The 22,396-nt window shown below is 37.9% G+C and overlaps 4 protein-coding genes across 4 annotated transcripts; all 4 read right to left on the minus strand.

Annotated features, from left to right (window-relative positions):
* Positions 1-582: 582 nt before the first annotated feature.
* Positions 583-1,899, minus strand: LOC116802425. The gene has a single exon (XM_032726906.1). It carries the CDS (start codon positions 1,867-1,869, stop codon positions 589-591), a length of 1,281 nt encoding a protein of 426 aa, XP_032582797.1. The 5' UTR covers positions 1,870-1,899; the 3' UTR covers positions 583-588.
* Positions 1,900-5,793: 3,894 nt separating this feature from the next.
* On the minus strand, positions 5,794-6,278 carry LOC116802421 (DNA-binding protein HEXBP-like; the record flags this gene model as incomplete). The annotated part of the gene is made up of 1 exon (XM_032726901.1): positions 5,794-6,278. A coding segment is annotated over exon 1 (255 nt), but the record flags the coding sequence as incomplete, so codon positions are not given.
* On the minus strand, positions 6,050-10,802 carry LOC116802415. Its single transcript, XM_032726893.1, has 3 exons — positions 10,397-10,802; positions 10,067-10,141; positions 6,050-6,066 (listed from the first exon to the last, which is right to left on the minus strand). Exons 1-3 carry the CDS (start codon positions 10,794-10,796, stop codon positions 6,050-6,052), a joined length of 492 nt encoding a protein of 163 aa, XP_032582784.1. The 5' UTR covers positions 10,797-10,802.
* Positions 10,803-10,888: 86 nt separating this feature from the next.
* On the minus strand, positions 10,889-11,474 carry LOC116802420. The gene has a single exon (XM_032726900.1). The coding sequence runs from the start codon at positions 11,466-11,468 to the stop codon at positions 10,908-10,910; it is 561 nt and encodes a 186-aa protein (XP_032582791.1). The 5' UTR covers positions 11,469-11,474; the 3' UTR covers positions 10,889-10,907.
* Positions 11,475-22,396: the final 10,922 nt, after the last annotated feature.

A 22,396-nucleotide genomic window follows, 5' to 3' on the forward strand; every position in this document is an offset into this window, starting at 1 on the left:
CTTAATCATTTATACAAATTTTCCGTACACTACGTATATTTTTATCTTTGCATTACAAAATCAACTATTGTTGTTCAAACAAAAACACAAACAAAATAAAAATAAAAATAAAATAATTTGCATTTAATAATCAAAATAACTTCACTAGGTTACGTTATTTTTCAAAAGGAGGGAGATGTAGTATGTGCCTATGCAATATTAGTATAAGAGCATTGCCCACTCGAAGGCAAAAAGTATAAGTGCATGGTCAGCATTCACACGCCGACCAAATACATATTACATACGTACATACATATCTCGCTCTCCCGATAAGCTCAGATATAAGCTCAGATAAGCTCCGCCGCTGGCGTACCCGGCAGCGCAGCTACGCTAATTAGCCTAAGTCCAAATATATTGAACACTGTAAGATCAGACACTCTGTAGACCTTGAGCTGGCAGAACCATTTCTGCCTACTCTACTCTTGAGCTGGCTGAACCATTTCTGCCTACTCTAAGATATAAGAAGAAAAGTGAAGAAATAAAAAGGTGGCCTGACGGCTGCACTTAAGAACAAGGCAAACACGTGTTTTAACTTGGTGCACCTTTTCTTTACACTATGAACTTAGAGCACGAATTAACAGCTTTTGTTTCATTCTTAATTATTTCTACTCCTTTACAAGACACTACAGCAGCATACCCCTGAGCTAATACTTCTAGTCCTAGTACGATATTATTTGATATTATTATTATTATTTTTTCATCTGGTACTACATGAAATATTACATTTAAACTGTTTCCATTAATGAGAATATTGTTATCGATTTGAATTGTACTGCAAACATTTGCATTTCCAATACCTTTTAGGCTTACTACGTTATTTATTATTTTACCGCTTATGTTTTTAGCAAAACTCTCTTTAATGAAAGAGCACTCTGCTCCAGAGTCAAAGATAATTGAAAAGTTCTCACCTCGTAGCAGCATACTTGTCTTTGGTTCATCCACCACGCACAGCTCAGCTCTCTTCTCGTTCCGAAATCCAGCTCCACCACTTGCCATATTTTTGGGGCATTGTGAAGCTATATGACCTTGCTCCTGGCAGCGATAGCAAGTTATACTGCCTTTAGAATGCTGCTGAAATGATTGGCTTCCTCGGTGATCCTGTCTCGACATGCCAGCGCTCTGCTTCCTGTTTCGGCAGTCAATCATCTTGTGTCCCATTTTACCACAAAGATGGCACTTCAAGAGCGCGAACTTAGCTCGCTTTCCTCCAGATTCCTCATTTCCAGAATGATGTGTGCGCCTGTCAAAAGCGAAGACCTGCAACTCAGCCTGTAGGTCGCGTCTATTCTTGATCTCGGCAGTGTAGGCAATTCTTTGTAATCGGCGATCAAAGTTGGCCAAATGTCCCAAAACCACAGACACAGCAATCCTCTCGGTATCCAAGCCCTTCCATTTGCAAACGAGTGACGTCACCATGCGACTAGCATATATGGCAAGGCATTCACTGTTGCCTGGGCGACTGTTCAGTAACTGTAAAAACATGGCGGCTGGCGTCTCTGCATTTGCATAGCGTTGTTGGAATAACTGCTTAAATTCCAACCATGTCACACCAGCATAGCACACTTCTGACAGCCATTGGGACGCACTTCCTTCCAGCGATTTTGTTAAGGCCAATATTAATGCACTGCCTTCCAGAGGTTTTTCAGCCACAATAATATCAACCGTAAAGCACCATTGAGTAGCGTCGGCGCCTGGAATGTCGGCGTTAAACTTTGGCAATGTGACGACGCCATTTTGTGCCGGTTCTCGCACAGACGCTTGCAGTGTTTTTGCCAATTCCAAGAAACTTTGGTTTTGGTGCTCCATCAAGATGCGCAGTTGGTCCTCCATGGTGTGCAGACGACGGCACAATCCCACTTCTGATGACGGAGCGTAGATTTAATCCAAATTGTGAAGCGTGTCCCTGTAGTTTTCCTCTTATTAATTCTTGCCGCTGCGTGTGTGTGCTTTTCCTCGTTCTCTTCTCGATAGACACGCACGGCCACACACTATCAGGGCCACACTCGATCTCAATGTTATTGAAATCTCACAATCGATTACAACTCGTCCTATCGATAAGTCTCGTGAACATTTGACCATCGATAGGGCGCCTATTTCAAAATATCATTCCCTTCTCCGACACGGCCATTCTGATAAATTACACGCCCTCGTGTATGAGCTACCCTCTGCAATAAATCAACCTTCAACCTTCAGTTGTACTCTTAATGTGACAATCTTATTCATTAACAACTTTGAATTTTTTTAACTTAATCTTTAACATTCATTATTAATTTCTTAGAATTCTTCAATTTCTTGACTATTTCGTTCATTTAAGCAATTTCTTTTCAAATCAAAATTTTATTAATTTTCCTTCTTTCATCTCGTTTTTACTTATTCTATTTTCTCATTTTCTTTTCTCATTTTCGTCTCTTATTTTCTTCTCTCATTTTCTTTTCTCATTTTCGTCTCTTATTTTCTTCTCTCATTTTCTTTTCTCATTTTCTAACAACATTATCATTTTACCACTCAGGGTCAGGTACCGCCACGTAGCCATCGATAAACTGTGTACTTCCATACACCTTCCGCCAACTGTCTCTTTCAACAGTTTCCATTTCATATCTTTCAACAACTTCACTTACTGTCTCTTTTAACAATTTCCATACCATTTCTTTCAACAACTTCTCTTACTGTCTCTTTCAACAGTTTACATATCATCTCTTTCATCAACATCACTACTGTCTCTTTCAACAGTTTCACCTGGCGGGCTAACATCGATCTCCAGCTCGCTTGGCACCTGCCCATCTGGCAATCTTCTTAATCTCTCATGCGCATACTTATACCGCCTATTACTTTTCAAACTCTTTAAAGTATATCTGTCATTATCCAATACCTCAATAATCTCAAATGGTCCTCTATATTTAGCTTCTAACTTAGTCTGGTTTCTCTCACTATTATTTAGCAACACAAAATCTCCAACACTGAATTTTACTATCTTAACTCTGCCTTTATCAAATCTTTCCTTCTCATACTTTCCTGATCTTTCTATATTCTCTAAAGCTTGGGTTCTTATCTTAGTCAGATCCATTTCAGTTTCTGGTTCATAAATGGGAACAAGGCCTAAAGGTCGAGCAACCTTTCCCATTAATAATTCTAATGGACTCGCTTTTGTTATCTTATTAGCAGTACAATTAATAGCTAATTGCGCGTCACCCAATGCCTCTTGCCACGATCGAGAACTCATTTCAACAGCTGTTAATAAATTTTTCAAGGTACTCATAACTCTCTCAACCTGGCCATTACCTCGGCTTGCTCCTGTTGCTATCAAATGTAATTTTATCTTTTGTGAAGAGCAAAATTCAACGAACTTAGCACCTGTAAAACTTCTTCCCTGATCAGCCACAATACGAATAGGGACTCCAAACAACGAAATTGCTGATTTTAGCGCCATTACACAGCTTTCTGCACTTAATGTGAACGTGTGGTAGAGATAAACATACTTGGTAAATGTATCTATCTGTACAATAACATATTCTTTACGATCGCTTTTACCACTAAGCTTGCCTGATATGTCTATGTGAACAGTATGCCACGGAATGTTTACTTTGGGAATAGGATGTAATTCCATTTGTAATTTTTAGAAGATGATTTGGACACTCGGCAGGTTATACAATTTTCAACAAATCTTCGAACGTATTTGGCCATGCCCTCAAACCAATAGTAATCGTAAACCTTGTCAAGTGTTTTCTCCCAGCCCAGATGCATTATGGATACATGTACTTGGTTAATAACTGACCATCTAAATCCACAAGGCACCACTGGCAAACATAGGGTCTTGCCATTTCTTTGTATGATTCTATACAAAACTCCAGCTCTCAAATCATATGTCTTAGCCAAATCGAATGGACATTCATCATTGTTCAGCTTGGCAACGATTTCTACGATATCTTGATCTTTCTGTTGCCTCAGATACTTCAGTTAAGTCGATTCGCTTTTCAACAACTTTCGCATATTCAGGGGAATTTTCCGGAGGAACTGGATTTCTGGAAAAGAAATCAGCATGAGCCATACGCTTGCCTTCTCAATACTGTATGTCAAAATCGAATGTCTGTAAATAAGCCCACCAGCGATAGACTCTAGGCAACAACTCAATCTTATTTCGTGATGATTTTAAAGAATTACAATCAGTGAATATTACAAACTTTCTGCCATGTAAGTAGTGCCGGAAATGCTTGACTGCATTTACCACCGCAAGAGTTTCCAACTCATACGAAGTATATTTAGATTCGCATACACTTGTTGTCTTACTGTAGTATTCCACTACATACGGTTTATTTTCAATTCTGTGCAAGAGTATAGCACCATATCCGATTGCACTCGCATCGGTGTGTAACTCTATTGGATATTGCGGGTCAAAGATAATCAAAACTGGTTTATTAGTAAGAATGTGAATAATTTTTCTACGAATTTCCTCATGTTCTATATTCCACTCAAATTTATTTTTCTCTGAGGTGAGAAAATATAAAGGCTTCATTAACTGTGAAAATCCTGGAACAAACTGACGAAAGTACGATGCTAACCCAATGAACTGTCTCAATGTTGTCTGACCTAGGAGGTGGCAAGGCATTCAAAGATTCTACTTTGCGAGTATTTGGACTAATCTCACCTGCTCGTACTTCGAATCTTAAATATTGGACAGAAGTCCTCAGAAAGAAGCATTTTTCAACATTGAATGAAAATCCTGCCTTTGATAAAATATCCAAAACAATCTTAAACCTTTCGAGTGCCGTTTCCTTGGTTGGAGCTACAATCATTATGTCGTCCATATACACAATGACATACGAATAAGCGACCTCGCTTAATGCCTTTATAACTGCTCTTTGAAAGACTGATGGCGCATTCTTAAGTCCAAATGGCATCGACAGGAACTCATATTGGCCGTCAGGGGTGACAAATGCCGTGTACTCGACAGAGTTCGGATGCATAGGAACCGGATAATAGCCACTTGCCGTGTCCAAGCAGGTAAAGAACTTTGCACCACGCAACCTGGCTATCTGATCAGATATTAAAGGCAACGGAAACTTGTCAGCTACTGTATTCGAATTCAATTCTCTATAATCCACACAAAGCCTAGCTGATCCATTCTTCTTCTTCACCAATAGAACAGGGCTCGCAAAAGGGGAGCTACTCGGTCTGATAACTTTGCAATCTAATAATTCTTGAACTTTGTTTCGAACCACATCTCTCTCACTGGGGCTCAATCTATATGGTCTTCTCTGTACCGTTTTTATCTCATCAATCAATCGAATTTTCATTTCTCCCGAATTTACGCGAGTCTGAGGCGTTCCCTGTATAAAAGAATCTGAGTAGGATTTCAACAATGTTGTTATTTCATTTGTTTTCACCGCATACATTGTTTTCTATTATTTCGAATGAGTTTTCTATGAACTTAGAGCACGAATTAACAGTTTTTGTTTCATTCTTAATTATTTCTACTCCTTTACAAGACACTACAGCAGCATACCCCTGAGCTAATACTTCTAGTCCTAGTACGATATTATTTGACATACAATCATCTGGTACTACATGAAATATTACATTTAAACTGTTTCCATTAATGAGAATATTGTTATCGATTTGAATTGTACTGCAAACATTTGCATTTCCAATACCTTTTAGGCTTACTACGTTATTTATTATTTTACCGCTTATGTTTTTAGCAAAACTCTCTTTAATGAAAGAGCACTCTGCTCCAGAGTCAAAGATAATTGAAAAGTTCTCACCTCGTAGCAGCATACTTGTCTTTGGTTCATCCACCACGCACAGCTCAGCTCTCTTCTCGTTCCGAAATCCAGCTCCACCACTTGCCATATTTTTGGGGCATTGTGAAGCTATATGACCTTGCTCCTGGCAGCGATAGCAAGTTATACTGCCTTTAGAATGCTGCTGAAATGATTGGCTTCCTCGGTGATCCTGTCTCGACATGCCAGCGCTCTGCTTCCTGTTTCGGCAGTCAATCATCTTGTGTCCCATTTTACCACAAAGATGGCACTTCAAGAGCGCGAACTTAGCTCGCTTTCCTCCAGATTCCTCATTTCCAGAATGATGTGTGCGCCTGTCAAAAGCGAAGACCTGCAACTCAGCCTGTAGGTCGCGTCTATTCTTGATCTCGGCAGTGTAGGCAATTCTTTGTAATCGGCGATCAAAGTTGGCCAAATGTCCCAAAACCACAGACACAGCAATCCTCTCGGTATCCCTTCCATTTGCAAACGAGTGACGTCACCATGCGACTAGCATATATGGCAAGGCATTCACTGTTGCCTGGGCGACTGTTCAGTAACTGTAAAAACATGGCGGCTGGCGTCTCTGCATTTGCATAGCGTTGTTGGAATAACTGCTTAAATTCCAACCATGTCACACCAGCATAGCACACTTCTGACAGCCATTGGGACGCACTTCCTTCCAGCGATTTTGTTAAGGCCAATATTAATGAACTGCCTTCCAGAGGTTTTTCAGCCACAATAATACCATTGAGTAGCGTCGGCGCCTGGAATGTCGGCGTTAAACTTTGGCAATGTGACGACGCCATTTTGTGCCGGTTCTCGCACAGACGCTTGCAGTGTTTTTGCCAATTCCAAGAAACTTTGGTTTTGGTGCTCCATCAAGATGCGCAGTTGGTCCTCCATGGTGTGCAGACGAAGGCACAATCCCACTTCTGATGACGGAGCGTAGATTTAATCCAAATTGTGAAGCGTGTCCCTGTAGTTTACCTCTTATTGATTCTTGCCGCTGCGTGTGTGTGCTTTTCCTCGTTCTCTTCTCGATAGACACGCACGGGCACACACTATCAGGGCCACACTCGATCTCAATGTTATTGAAATCTCACAATCGATTACAACTCGTCCTATCGATAAGTCTCGTGAACATTTGACCATCGATAGGGCGCCTATTTCAAAATATCATTCCCTTCTCCGACACGGCCATTCTGATAAATTACACGCCCTCGTGTATGAGCTACCCTCTGCAATAAATCAACCTTCAACCTTCAGTTGTACTCTTAATGTGACAATCTTATTCATTAACAACTTTGAATTTTTTTAACTTAATCTTTAACATTCATTATTCATTTCTTAGAATTCTTCAATTTCTTGACTATTTCGTTCATTTAAGCAATTTCTTTACAAATCAAAATTTTATTAATTTTCCTTCTTTCATCTCGTTTTTACTTATTCTATTTTCTCATTTTCTTTTCTCATTTTCGTCTCTTATTTTCTTCTCTCATTTTCTTTTCTCATTTTCGTCTCTTATTTTCTTCTCTCATTTTCTTTTCTCATTTTCTAACAACATTATCATTTTACCACTCAGGGTCAGGTACCGCCACGTAGCCATCGATAAACTGTGTACTTCCATACACCTTCCGCCAACTGTCTCTTTCAACAGTTTCCATTTCATATCTTTCAACAACTTCACTTACTGTCTCTTTCAACAATTTCCATACCATTTCTTTCAACAACTTCTCTTACTGTCTCTTTCAACAGTTTACATATCATCTCTTTCATCAACATCACTACTGTCTCTTTCAACAGTTTCACCTGGCGGGCTAACATCGATCTCCAGCTCGCTTGGCACCTGCCCATCTGGCAATCTTCTGAATCTCTCATGCGCATACTTATACCGCCTATTACTTTTCAAACTCTTTAAAGTATATCTGTCATTATCCAATACCTCAATAATCTCAAATGGTCCTCTATAACTTAGTCTGGTTTCTCTCACTATTATTTAGCAACACAAAATCTCCAACACTGAATTTTACTATCTTAACTCTGCCTTTATCAAATCTTTCCTTCTCATACTTTCCTGATCTTTCTATATTCTCTAAAGCTTGGGTTCTTATCTTAGTCAGATCTATTTCAGTTTCTGGTTCATGAATGGGAACAAGGCCTAAAGGTCGAGCAACCTTTCCCATTAATAATTCTAATGGACTCGCTTTTGTTATCTTATTAGCAGTACAATTAATAGCTAATTGCGCGTCACCCAATGCCTCTTGCCACGATCGAGAACTCATTTCAACAGCTGTTAATAAATTTTTCAAGGTACTCATAACTCTCTCAACCTGGCCATTACCTCGGCTTGCTCCTTTTGCTATCAAATGTAATTTTATCTTTTGTGAAGAGCAAAATTCAACGAACTTAGCACCTGTAAAACTTCTTCCCTGATCAGCCACAATACGAATAGGGACTCCGAACAACGAAATTGCTGATTTTAGCGCCATTACACAGCTTTCTGCACTTAATGTGAACGTGTGGTAGAGATAAACATACTTGGTAAATGTATCTATCTGTACAATAACATATTCTTTACGATCGCTTTTACCACTAAGCTTGCCTGATATGTCTATGTGAACAGTATGCCACGGAATGTTTACTTTGGGAATAGGATGTAATTCCATTTGTAATTTTTAGAAGATGATTTGGACACTCGGCAGGTTATACAATTTTCAACAAATCTTCGAACGCATTTGGCCATGCCCTCAAACCAATAGTAATCGTAAACCTTGTCAAGTGTTTTCTCCCAGCCCAGATGCATTATGGATACATGTACTTGGTTAATAACTGACCATCTAAATCCACAAGGCACCACTGGCAAACATAGGGTCTTGCCATTTCTTTGTATGATTCTATACAAAACTCCAGCTCTCAAATCATATGTCTTAGCCAAATCGAATGGACATTCATCATTGTTCAGCTTGGCAACGATTTCTACGATATCTTGATCTTTCTGTTGCCTCAGATACTTCAGTTAAGTCGATTCGCTTTTCAACAACTTTCGCATATTCAGGGGAATTTTCCGGAGGAACTGGATTTCTGGAAAAGAAATCAGCATGAGCCATACGCTTGCCTTCTCTATACTGTATGTCAAAATCGAATGTCTGTAAATAAGCCCACCAGCGATAGACTCTAGGCAACAACTCAATCTTATTTCGTGATGATTTTAAAGAATTACAATCAGTGAATATTACAAACTTTCTGCCATGTAAGTAGTGCCGGAAATGCTTGACTGCATTTACCACCGCAAGAGTTTCCAACTCATACGAAGTATATTTAGATTCGCATACACTTGTTGTCTTACTGTAGTATTCCACTACATACGGTTTATTTTCAATTCTGTGCAAGAGTATAGCACCATATCCGATTGCACTCGCATCGGTGTGTAACTCTATTGGATATTGCGGGTCAAAGATAATCAAAACTGGTTTATTAGTAAGAATGTGAATAATTTTTCTACGAATTTCCTCATGTTCTATATTCCACTCAAATTTATTTTTCTCTGAGGTGAGAAAATATAAAGGCTTCATTAACTGTGAAAATCCTGGAACAAACTGACGAAAGTACGATGCTAACCCAATGAACTGTCTCAATGTTGTCACTGACCTAGGAGGTGGCAAGGCATTCAAAGATTCTACTTTGCGAGTATTTGGACTAATCTCACCTGCTCGTACTTCGAATCTTAAATATTGGACAGAAGTCCTCAGAAAGAAGCATTTTTCAACATTGAATGAAAATCCTGCCTTTGATAAAATATCCAAAACAATCTTAAACCTTTCGAGTGCCGTTTCCTTGGTTGGAGCTACAATCATTATGTCGTCCATATACACAATGACATACGAATAAGCGACCTCGCTTAATGCCTTTATAACTGCTCTTTGAAAGACTGATGGCGCATTCTTAAGTCCAAATGGCATCGACAGGAACTCATATTGGCCGTCAGGGGTGACAAATGCCGTGTACTCGACAGAGTTCGGATGCATAGGAACCTGATAATAGCCACTTGCCGTGTCCAAGCAGGTAAAGAACTTTGCACCACGCAACCTGGCGTTGCGTGTCTTCTTCACCAATAGAACAGGGCTCGCAAAAGGGGAGCTACTCGGTCTGATAACTTTGCAATCTAATAATTCTTGAACTTTGTTTCGAACCACATCTCTCTCACTGGGGCTCAATCTATATGGTCTTCTCTGTACCGTTTTTATCTCATCAATCAATCGAATTTTCATTTCTCCCGAATTTACGCGAGTCTGAGGCGTTCCCTGTATAAAAGAATCTGAGTAGGATTTCAACAATGTTGTTATTTCATTTGTTTTCACCGCATACATTGTTTTCTATTATTTCGAATGAGTTTTCTATGAACTTAGAGCACGAATTAACAGTTTTTGTTTCATTCTTAATTATTTCTACTCCTTTACAAGACACTACAGCAGCATACCCCTGAGCTAATACTTCTAGTCCTAGTACGATATTATTTGATATTATTATTATTATTTTTTCATCTGGTACTACATGAAATATTACATTTAAACTGTTTCCATTAATGAGAATATTGTTATCGATTTGAATTGTACTGCAAACATTTGCATTTCCAATACCTTTCAGGCTTACTACGTTATTTATTATTTTACCGCTTATGTTTTTAGCAAAACTCTCTTTAATGAAAGAGCACTCTGCTCCAGAGTCAAAGATAATTGGAAAGTTCTCACCTCGTAGCAGCATACTTGTCTTTGGTTCATCCACCACGCACAGCTCAGCTCTCTTCTCGTTCCGAAATCCAGCTCCACCACTTGCCATATTTTTGGGGCATTGTGAAGCTATATGACCTTGCTCCTGGCAGCGATAGCAAGTTATACTGCCTTTAGAATGCTGCTGAAATGATTGGCTTCCTCGGTGATCCTGTCTCGACATGCCAGCGCTCTGCTTCCTGTTTCGGCAGTCAATCATCTTGTGTCCCATTTTACCACAAAGATGGCACTTCAAGAGCGCGAACTTAGCTCGCTTTCCTCCAGATTCCTCATTTCCAGAATGATGTGTGCGCCTGTCAAAAGCGAAGACCTGCAACTCAGCCTATAGGTCGCGTCTATTCTTGATCTCGGCAGTGTAGGCAATTCTTTGTAATCGGCGATCAAAGTTGGCCAAATGTCCCAAAACCACAGACACAGCAATCCTCTCGGTATCCAAGCCCTTCCATTTGCAAACGAGTGACGTCACCATGCGACTAGCATATATGGCAAGGCATTCACTGTTGCCTGGGCGACTGTTCAGTAACTGTAAAAACATGGCGGCTGGCGTCTCTGCATTTGCATAGCGTTGTTGGAATAACTGCTTAAATTCCAACCATGTCACACCAGCATAGCACACTTCTGACAGCCATTGGGACGCACTTCCTTCCAGCGATTTTGTTAAGGCCAATATTAATGCACTGCCTTCCAGAGGTTTTTCAGCCACAATAATATCAACCGTAAAGCACCATTGAGTAGCGTCGGCGCCTGGAATGTCGGCGTTAAACTTTGGCAATGTGACGACGCCATTTTGTGCCGGTTCTCGCACAGACGCTTGCAGTGTTTTTGCCAATTCCAAGAAACTTTGGTTTTGGTGCTCCATCAAGATGCGCAGTTGGTCCTCCATGGTGTGCAGACGACGGCACAATCCCACTTCTGATGACGGAGCGTAGATTTAATCCAAATTGTGAAGCGTGTCCCTGTAGTTTTCCTCTTATTAATTCTTGCCGCTGCGTGTGTGTGCTTTTCCTCGTTCTCTTCTCGATAGACACGCACGGCCACACACTATCAGGGCCACACTCGATCTCAATGTTATTGAAATCTCACAATCGATTACAACTCGTCCTATCGATAAGTCTCGTGAACAGTTGACCATCGATAGGGCGCCATTCCCTTCTCCGACAAATATATAATATCATTCTGTACAGTACTTCAGTCTTAGTTTGACGAGTTACTGAACCACATGTTCGTTCCATTATCCACACGGACGAACGCTGGTCTATCGTTAATAACTATAATTTCTTCGTCGACATAGGTGATTGGGTGTAAGTAGCTCTGCTGCGTATCGCAATGTGCCACGACTCCAGCGTGGAGCTTTTGTTCGCACGAGCTCACCGAAAATAACAGACAGAACGTGGCCCCTGGTGACAGTTCTTGACGGTGCGGACTTCTCCATTACACTCCACCACTTTATCCTCTAGCTCCAACACCAAATAACAGCGATCTTGTTGCAGGCTATTTTAACCCTGGGGAATTTTATAACAAGGTGCAACAAGTTAGGGGATTGTAAAACTTTTACAGACGCAACGGACAAAATATCCCAAGCACTCACCAGATCTGCATGGTCCAAAATACTTGGACTAACTATGTAAATTTCTGCGACTATTATGGCCATTCTGCAATTCCATGATAATAATTCTGTAACGATATATTACGATATCAGTGACATGTGCGGATGTTGCGGCTAGGAGACAGAGCAGAAGCGTTGGTAACAACCTGTTATTTGTGTGTTTTGTTTAATACGTATTCGGAAAGGAGTTGCCTACCGCTAATTATAGTAAATAAAGGATGTAAAAGCAATTATACTAAGAAATGTAATAAAAATTTGCCAAGTGGCTATGAATAATCAAAGGTAATAAAACTTATGCCAAGTGGCTACAAGTAATGAAAAATATAAAAAGTTCCGAGTAAACCGCAAGCAGGGCTGGTTTGAGACCCTCTATGGTCCTAGACGGAATCGGCTGTTCCATAACGAATTTCGAAAAATTGTCTATGCAGGTAAGGAAGTATTTTTTATCCGTCGAGAAAATCTCGATGTGCAATATTTCCCCTACATAGGTTGGGACTGGTATCTCGCTGTGCTCCTGTTTTCTCGGATGTGACAGACATTTCGTCTGTGGAGCAAGTTTGTAAAATATCGGCTATCTCGCTAATTTTGTCATCTTTTGGAAGTAGTACTCGGAGAGTACCTGTATTAAAAGTATTAAAAGAAAAAGAAAGAAACTTAACAAATGCGTTACTGGATCAAGAAGCAAGTTAATTATATTCCAAATTCTCTTGGTCGACTTTTGGATCTATGTTTTGTAACAAGTAATGAAAGTGTGTTTCTGTCCAGGGTAGTACCTTTTACTTAACCTGAAGATCCATATAGGTACGGTATTAAAAGTAAATTCAGAGAAGTCAACAAAGCGAATTCCCTGTTTTCGCAAGGCAAATTTTCGGAGGCTAAACAATTTTATAGCTGGCCTTAATTGGTCCGATCTTTACTCCTGCAACATAATGGCGAATGCGATTAATATGTTTTATACCGCAATTAAATCATTTTTTAACTCTTGTGTTCCGATGTACTATCAGTCAATCTCTAAACCTCCTTCGTTTAATAAAGAGTTGACACACCTAAGAAATGTAAAGTCCAGACTCTATATGATATTTAAAAATACCGGTTCTCAGTCCATCCTTTGTAAATATTTAAGCGCTCGGTTAAACTTTACCGTGCTTAATGCTCAGTGCTACAGAAATTATTTAAACCGTTGTAAGTTCCAGTTTGCACAGGATCCGAAACAGTTTTATAATTTCGTTAGCACTAAGCGAAAAACAAGTTCTTACCCCTCCTCGCTATTTTTTGAAAACACTACGGTTACATCGTATCAGGCAATAGCCCCTCTATTCGCCACGTATCTAAGTCGAATCTAATATTCTGCCCCACTATAAACGAAAGCTCGCTGCTTAAAGATCTTCAGCGTGTTAAACCGGTCTATTCGATTCCCGATGGAATCCCCGGCTGTGTGCTCAGATTCTGTGCGGAAGCCTTGTGCAAGCCTCTACTGAAACTGTTAACCTTATCTCTGGAATCTCCACAATTCCCTCATATATGGAAGGAGTCCTTTGTGATTCCTCTTCACAAAAAAGGTAGCAAACTGGAATCTCTAAATTGTCGGCTATCTCAAAACTTTTCGAAAATGTTATCACTCCTCATTTGCAGCACCTTTGTAGATCAATCATATCACCGTGTCAACACGGTTTTATGAAACGCAGATCTACAACCTCTAAGCTCTTGGAGCTAACTTCTTTCGTAATACAGGGTTTCAAAAATAATCTTCAAACTGATGTCATCTACACTGATTTTAGTAAAGCATTTGATTCTGTTAATCATTACCTTTTATTAAGAAAACTTGATCTTATAGGTTTCCCTGTTGATCTTTTAAATTGGATTTCAAGCTATCTGAATGGCAGGACACAACAATTCCTTTTTAAAAATTCTTTATCTTCTATTCTCCGAGTCACATCCGGTGTCCCACATAGGAGCCATCTTTTTTTTACCTTATTCATTAACGACCTTCCCTTAATAATAAAACATTCGCGTGTACTTATGTACGCAGACGATGTTAAATTATGCCTCCAGTACAAGGACACTTCGTGCCATTTGGACTTACAATCCGATCTAGACCGATTTCAAATATGGTGCCGTGATAACATATTAGACTTAAATGGCTCCAAGTGTAAAGTTATGACCTTTTGTCGTGCCAACCCAATACGCACGACTTACACTCTAAGTGGGTGCTCTCTGGACAGAATAACACGAGTTGATGATCTTGGTGTTCTTCTGGACCCAAAACTAAAATTTTCTGACCATATTTCGTCTATTGTCAATAAGGCCAGGGGATTTCTTGGTTTTATAAAAAGGTGGTCCAAGGAATTTGATGACCCTTACTTGACTAAAACCCTATTTATTTCGTTAGTCCGTCCGATTCTCGAGTACGGATCACCTGTTTGGAGTCCACAATACGCAGTCCACTCGGACCGCATTGAATCGGTCCAAAAAAACTTCTTACTTTTTGCCTTGCGGCGCCTAAATTGGGATGCAAACCGTATTCCAGTAGACTACTTTTAATTAATTTACCGTCCCTAGCTAACCGTAGAACTATGCTTGGAACAGTAAGCTTATTCGTGGGGATGTTGAGAGTCCCGACTTGATTAGTCGGCTTAACTTCTCGGTTCCAAGTAGATTCATTAAAAACTATATACCCCTTATCTTAAATCATTCTAGATCTAATTATGAGTTGCATGACCCTTACAGAGTTTTATGTTCTGACTATAATAGACTTTATCCTATTATCTGTAATCTTGACTCTCTGCCGCTATTAAAGCAATCGATTTTATCTTTTCTATTACATAATTAGATCCTACTAACACTATTATTTAACATAGTTATTTTACATTATATTCATTTCCTCGTTCCTGTTCTCTTTTTTATATAGCGTCTATATCTTCTCGCGAATCGAGCCGTACGATACACGGCAGCGCACCTCGGTCGGTTGGCCGGGAGGTGTGGCCGTGGGACCCGTGCGAAAAAAAAAAAGGAGGTGTAATCTTATTTCTTCTGTTTTCTTTTCTAAAGATCCTGTCTCCTTCCTCTATTTCTATTTCATCCGTTCTATTCTCATTTAATTTAATAGTTTTGTATACTGCCTCTTTTTACTTACGTTTTACTTTTGGGTATAACTTTTCTCGAAATATATTTAACTGATTTAAATAATCATGCTCTCCATTAAATTTCACAGAGTTATTAAAGGTGTGGGTTTTACCATGGAAAAGTTCATAGGGTGTCAACTTGGTACTAGAGTGTATAGCGTTATATGTTATCATAGTTTCTGATAGTACTTCTTTGTTGAAACGAGGTGACATGAAATTGAATATTGTATTGGCAACAAAACTTTTTGAATACTTCCCCCGCAAATTTCGGACCTTGGTCATATATCAGTAATTCCAAATAATTCCACAACATTTTTAAAAGCTTTTATAATGCATATCGAAATTCTATTAGTTACTTCATAAGCCCAAGCAAATTTTGAAAATGTATCTATTAGCGTTAAGTTATACTTCCCACTGATTGTATATAGTAAAATAGTTTTTAATTTGAGTCGAATAAATGATCCGTATTTGAACTAAGATCAACGCCGAAATAAATAAAAACTCCGAATAAATCCGCTTTGCGTTTTTATTGATTGAATATCAGCTTAAGACTGAAACAGTTGGTGTGAGAAAATCTTAGATGTACTGGGTTAGTGGATTGTTTACTTGGTTTGCGCGAGAGCGCTTCTGGCTTATGTTTATGTGCATACATATGAAAAAGAATTCTTATGTGCTACGTGGCTATGTGCCTGCCTAGTGGCTGGGTTCTGATTTCGGCTTAAGTGGATGCGCGGCTTAAGTGGATGCGCAATATCGGGAAATGTTTGTTTATTAAACAAGGGATCGGTGGATGTGCAATATCGGGAAATGTTTGTTGATTTAGCAAGGAATCGATGCGGCGGACCACCGCGGTCGGTCTTTTGTATAAGTGAATTATGAGGAAGGCATAATTACGTTACTTCCCTCCCCTTAAAGAGAAGCCTATGCAAAGGCTGATGCTGTTGGTTGTACCCAAGGGAGGTAATGGATTTCGTACAATTTCTATTTCTTGAGGCTGTTCTTGATTTGTTTTCGATTGTTTTCTTATTTCCCTATATAAAATTATAAATGGATTTTGGGTTACATATTTTGATAATCCGTATAGTATAATAAGTACAATAATAATAAAAGTTACTATGATATAAAATATGGTATTATTTTTTTTTATTAGATTCACAACGTCATCGTGTTTTAACGTCTTTATCTTAATTATATCCAGTGGTGCGTATAATGGTGTTAAGTCTAGTTCCGGGGTAAAATAATTTTTACTTAAGATAATGTTTTCAATTTCAATTCTGCATTGATTTACAGTAATAATTTTGTTTCCCTTTATCTTAACATTGTTGTTCAATTTTTGACAATTTTCTACTATGCTAGTTTCGGTTAAATTCCATGTTAAAATTATATTTGTGTAGTATGTGCCTATGCAATATTAAGAACAATTAAATAAAATAGCATATTAACATATGGCAGCACTTTGGTGCTATGTTTATGTTTATGTCTATGCACGCAGTTAGACCCAGGGCGGATGTAACATGATCGCCCACTCGAAGGCCACGAAGTATAAGTGCATGGTCAGCATTCACACGCCGACCAAATGCATATTACATACGTACATACATAGCTCGCTCTCCCGATAAGCCTAGATATATAAGATATACATAAGAACGCCGCTCCGCCGCTGGCGTACCCGGCAGCGCAGCTACGCGGATTAGCCTAAGTCCAAATATATTCAAAACTGTAAAATCAGATACTCTGTAGACGTTGAGCTGGCATAACCATTTCTGCCTACTCTAAAATCAAAAGAATAAATTGAATAAATATAAAGTCAGCCCGACGGCTGCATTCAACTTTAAAACGGACTTGTGTTCTTAATTGGAGTTCATCATTACATTTGGCTCAACATATTTAATCATTTCTTTTGTGGGGATTTGAATAAAATTGCAAATTGGATTTTTACGCTTAATTATGTTTATGATGCAATCATTATTTATTTCTTCATTTTTTTGATTAAAGATTTTATTTTTATTTTCAAAGTAAGACTCATGGTCTGAGTAATCCAACTGGTATCCGTTTTGATCAGGATAAGGGATAATTTTAATTGTGTTGATCAGTGTTTGGTTAATGGGTATGTGTGATATGATTAGTAGTTCGTTGTCTTTGAAATTCATCCAAGTTGATGTTTTAATTAGTAGTATGTTTTGGCTGTTAACGTTATTTAATTTGTCGTAAGCAAGTAGTTTTGGGTTGAAAAGTCCTAAGCGTGAGAGTTGCATGCCCATCTCTAAGTCTTCTATGTATTCAATGAACTGCATAAGTTCGTATACAAGAGTGTCGATACTATTGCGATTATTCTCATAATTTTTTAGTCGTTGTAGTCCGTCGTTCATAAATTGTATAACATTGTTCATTTCATGAAGTTGTATTGAATTTTTAGCGGTTGAATCTAATTTTTCTTGAAAATGTACTCGATCATTTTCATCAAATGTACCAAATAGGAATTTAAGAGATGAACCTATGACCACGCTTCTGTCTATTTTTTTGGTGAATAGTTATTCCGTTTAATTCTTTAAGCAATTTATTATACAGATATTTCATGCGGGGTGTGTCTGTGTTGTTTTGTATTTTATGGCCAAAATAAGTAGTCAAAGTGTTAATTTCAGTTAAATTAATTTTTAGGCAATGATGTTCAAATGCTGATGGTATTTGAATTGGTTTACTTGAAAAAAGAAGATAGCCGTGATTGGTGTCAATGTTGTTTATTTGAATTTGTTTTGTGTGGGCCGTCCCAAATAATAGAAGTAACAGCATCATTATACGCCAGATTCCTGTGAAATTGGGACTTTATTAAAAGTTTTCTTTTTCTTAAACTGTGTTTTATAGTAATGAGTGACTCTATTTCGATTTGTGATTTTATAATGATCGGAGTCTATTTGTTCTACATTTTTGTTTGCTTTAAATGGGTTTTCCAATTTTCCCTTCTGTAGAGGACCTTTTCTAAATCGAGTGTCTATATCAAATTCTTGCCTGTTACTATTTATTTTTTCTATTTGCCTCTCTTTAATTCTTTGAGTGTCTAAAATTGGTCGACCAGAGTAAAGAAAAATGTTAGCAGGGGTCTGTCCAGTAGTGTCATGCTTAGTTTTGTGATTGTATATGTAGAGAATGGTTTCAATTTTGCTTAGTTTAGCTTCCTTATCGTTAGATGAATTAATTATTCGAATTTTTTCGTTTATTGTTTTATGTAACCTTTCTATATCTGCTACTCCGTTTTTAGCTGTGTTAAGTTGTAAATCAATCTCCTCACTTTCAAGCCATCGCTTAAGGGCTAAGCTGGAGAATGCGCCGTCTCTATCTGCTTTTAATAATATGGGCTTACCTAATTGATTAAAAATTCGCATTAATGCATTTCTACACTCTATCCAATCTTTTGTTTTAATTTGTTCAAGGGTTGCGAATTTCGAGTAAACGTCGATACAACTAATGTAGTGTTTGCCTTCAGATGAATAGATGTCTATTACAAATTTATCTCGACAGTGTTCAGGATTTGGTGTAATTTTGAAGGGCATTTTCGTATTTCTGTGTTCTGTCTTGGTCAAGTTACACAAGTAGCATTCATTTATTATGTTTTGAATTAGAGGTTGACAATTTGGAAAATAGTAGCTTTCTTTAAATAACTTTGTCATTTTTTTGATACCGGGGTGCAAGAGTTTTTCATGTGATTGCAATATGATTTCTTTAAATTCTGCATATGAATGTACATTCTTTAATAAGATGAGACTTCGAATAATCTTTGTGTAATTGGTATTAATGATTTCTTTATGTGCTGCTTGTATAAGTTCAAAATCTACATCACTCATAATATACATGGTAATGTATTTGTAAATGAAATGGTCAAGTAAAAATTGTTTTGCTCTTTCTCTTGTCATTTTATCATACAAAATAGTAGTAATTGATTTACCGAAATAGGTTGACTTTTCTACTTTATTTTGATCTGTTTTAACGAATATGATTTGTTTATTAAAAATGTTTATTGGTTTTTCTGTTAAGTGAATAAGTTCACTATTGTCTTCCTCTGCACTATGTTGGGTGGCTTTGCTATAATGATTCTCTTCAATTTTGATCCGTTATAATGCATCAGCTACTACGTTCTGTTTGCCCTTAATATAGTCGATAGTAAACTGAAATTCTTGTAATTTAGTTCTCCATCTTTGGAGTTTAGCATTTGGTTCTTTTAATGTATGTATCCATCTAAGAGGTTGATGGTCGCTAGCTATTTCGAATTGTCGTCCAAGTAAGTAGTGACGAAAAGTTTTAGTTGCCCATACTATAGCGGGTAATTCCTTTTCTATCGCACTGTAATTTAATTCATGTTCGTTTAGTGTTCTGCTGATGAAAGATTTTGGATGACCGTTTTGAGAAAGGACGGCACCAAGGGCTACGTTACTAGCATCTGTAGTAAGTACGAATTTTTTTTCAAAATCGGGGAGTTGTAAAATTGGTTCGCTTATTATCAAGGCTTTTAGTTTCTCAAATGCATCTAAATAATTTTGATTTTTTGTGTCTATTTTCATTCCCTTTTTTAGACATTGTGTCAGAGGTTTTGCTATGTCAGCGTAATTAGGGATAAATTTGCGGTAATAACCGGTTAGTCCTAAGAATGCTCTGATCTCTTTTACTTTAGTTGGAATTGGGTATGAAACTATAGATTTTACTTTAAGAGGGTTTGGTTTAATTCCATTCGGAGTTACAATATGACCAAGAAAACTGGCTTCTTTTTTTAAGAATTCGCATTTGTTTAATTATTACTTTCAATTTACTTTCTCTAATTAAACCTTGCCTAAGCATTTCTTGTACCTGATTTTCTACTTCTATATCATGCATATGAGCAAGTGGATATTGCTTAGAATAAATAGGAGAATTGTGTGTTGTGTTTATTACGTGTTTTATTGTATTAGTGAATGTTAAATGATCTCCTTCTTGATATTGAAGATTCTTGAATTTATTTAATAATATTTTTAATTTAGAACTTTCCTCTTCATTCAATCGAAACAATTTAAAATCTATTTTTTTTATGAAAGTTGGAATTAATTTCTCATCTGATATTGGTATTTTTTGTTTTTGAATGTAAAAAGAATGATTTTTATTTGGGTCTGAATTAACTAATGGGTATACTTTATTATAAATTGAAACGGTGGAATTTTTATAATTTATAATGGATTGTCCATTACTAAGTAATTTTCTGCCAATTATATAAAAATAATCTTCTGAGAAATCATGTAGATAAAATTGTTCAGGCCTGTTAAAAGTATTTTTAATGGGTAAGGTAATAGACTTGTTTAGTATTATGGTACCGTTAGACGTAAAAACTTTGCATTTAGTGTTTTGAATTGGAAGACTAAAGAAATTTTCTCTCATCATGTTAACGGTCGATCCTGTGTCAATGAGCCATTTGTATTTATGACCTTTGCGTGTAATTTCTATGTATTGGTGTTGTCCGATGCTGGTAACCGAACATTCTCGTTAGATTGAGAAATATTTTAATTTTGTTCGGATGGCGTCAAAATTTGATTACTGTCAACCTAGGCTTGTAGTAAAGGAACTCTTGTTCATAAAAGTGTTGATTACAGTTTGGATCAGGAAATCGCCTCTCTTAAGGCTAGCAAATCCCCAGGATTGGATCGCATCGATGCCACATCCCTTAAAATGCTGCCACCTCTCTGTTCCCAGTTGTTGGCCAACATATACAACAGATGCTTCTCACTAGGGTACTTCCCGAGATCGTGGAAACGTGCGGAAGTTATTCTCATCCTCAAGCCTAGAAAACCTGAAGCCAATATTGCCTCATATAGACCGATTAGTCTGCTGGCAATCCTCTCCAAAATACTCGAAAGAGTATTTCTGCGCAGAGTGTTGCCAGTACTGGACGAGGCTGGACTGATCCCTGATCACCAGTTTGGATTCATGCGATCCCACGGAACACCCGAGCAATGCCACCGGCTTGTAGCACGTATCCTAGATGCATTCGAGAACAGCTATGGGGCACTGCAAGCGCTTCGCATAGAAGGAAGATCCAGGAAGTCTCCAACGCCCATCCCTACCACGAAAATTCCGCCATCCACGAGGAGCTCTGTATTCCACGGGTAGAGGACGAGATCTTTAGACACAGTGTGAGATATGCTAGCAGACTGGAGAACCATTCCAACCACCTGGCCATCAACCTTCTGGACAATAGCCAATCCCGAAGACGCCTGCAGAGAACGCACCCGCTTGACATTACTCAACACTTATAAGTTTACTTAACACCTACCCAAGTACATTCCAAGTACTCCCCTTACGTTAATGTTCTCCCCCATAAAATTTAATTGTTGTCCACTAGGACAGAATTTAAATAATAAATAAAAAGCTATAAAAAAAAAAAAAAAAAAAAAACACAGTTTGCATCAGTTGGTCCATATTCTTGTGCATCTTGTAGTCTAAGTTCGTCGACATTGTTGATTGATCGCTGTCAGCTGGTCTAGGACGATTAAAAGTTTGTTTAATGTTGAAATTGGGGTTGTTGGTTATAGTTTGTTGCGTTTGTGTAAATAAATTCCTATTAAAATTAGGTTGTGGGTTTGCAAATCTAGTTGCACCAAATTGATTTTGTCCAGGTCTCATGGATGGTCTGTTGAACATTCGTCGTTGTGGATTTTGCATGAGTGGATATGGATATTGTGGTTGAATGGGTCGATACTGGTATGGATTAGGAAAAGGCTGTAACGGTTGTTGATATGATGGATATCTGGATTGATAGTGAGTTTGAAAGTTTGGATTCATTTTACTTGTATTTGCATGGAAAGTATTATTTTCAATTTTCGTTTTAATATTTTTTTCGAAATTTTGCTTAATATAAACATTTGCGTGTTCTTCATAAATCCCCTCATTTTGTGCTATGTTAATTAAGGTTCTTAAATCGGGAATTTCATGATGAGCCAAAATACAGAACAAATTAGTTGGTAATTTTCGAATAAGTGCCTTAATAGAGTCCCTAATTGCTTGCAAATAAATGATGAGGTCGGTATTACTACCTTCTAGATGTAGTTTAGCTATTAAGAGTTGACG

This window comes from Drosophila sechellia, unplaced genomic scaffold (assembly GCF_004382195.2).
Source record: "Drosophila sechellia strain sech25 unplaced genomic scaffold, ASM438219v1 2R_2, whole genome shotgun sequence".
NCBI lineage: Eukaryota > Metazoa > Arthropoda > Insecta > Diptera > Drosophilidae > Drosophila > Drosophila sechellia.

What these genes read in the sequence shown, in the direction of transcription:
- LOC116802425 (XM_032726906.1), bottom strand. Translation starts at nt 1,869, where the DNA reads ATGGAGGACCAACTGCGCATCTTGATGGAGCACCAAAACCAAAGTTTC.
- LOC116802420 (XM_032726900.1), bottom strand. Translation starts at nt 11,468, where the DNA reads ATGGAGGACCAACTGCGCATCTTGATGGAGCACCAAAACCAAAGTTTC.
- LOC116802415 (XM_032726893.1), bottom strand. Translation starts at nt 10,796, where the DNA reads ATGGGACACAAGATGATTGACTGCCGAAACAGGAAGCAGAGCGCTGGC. An exon ending in TTGCAGTACAATTCAAATCG is followed by an intron (nt 10,142 to 10,396) that starts ATAACAATATTC and finishes AAAACAAATGAA; the next exon opens with ATAACAACATTGTTGAAATC.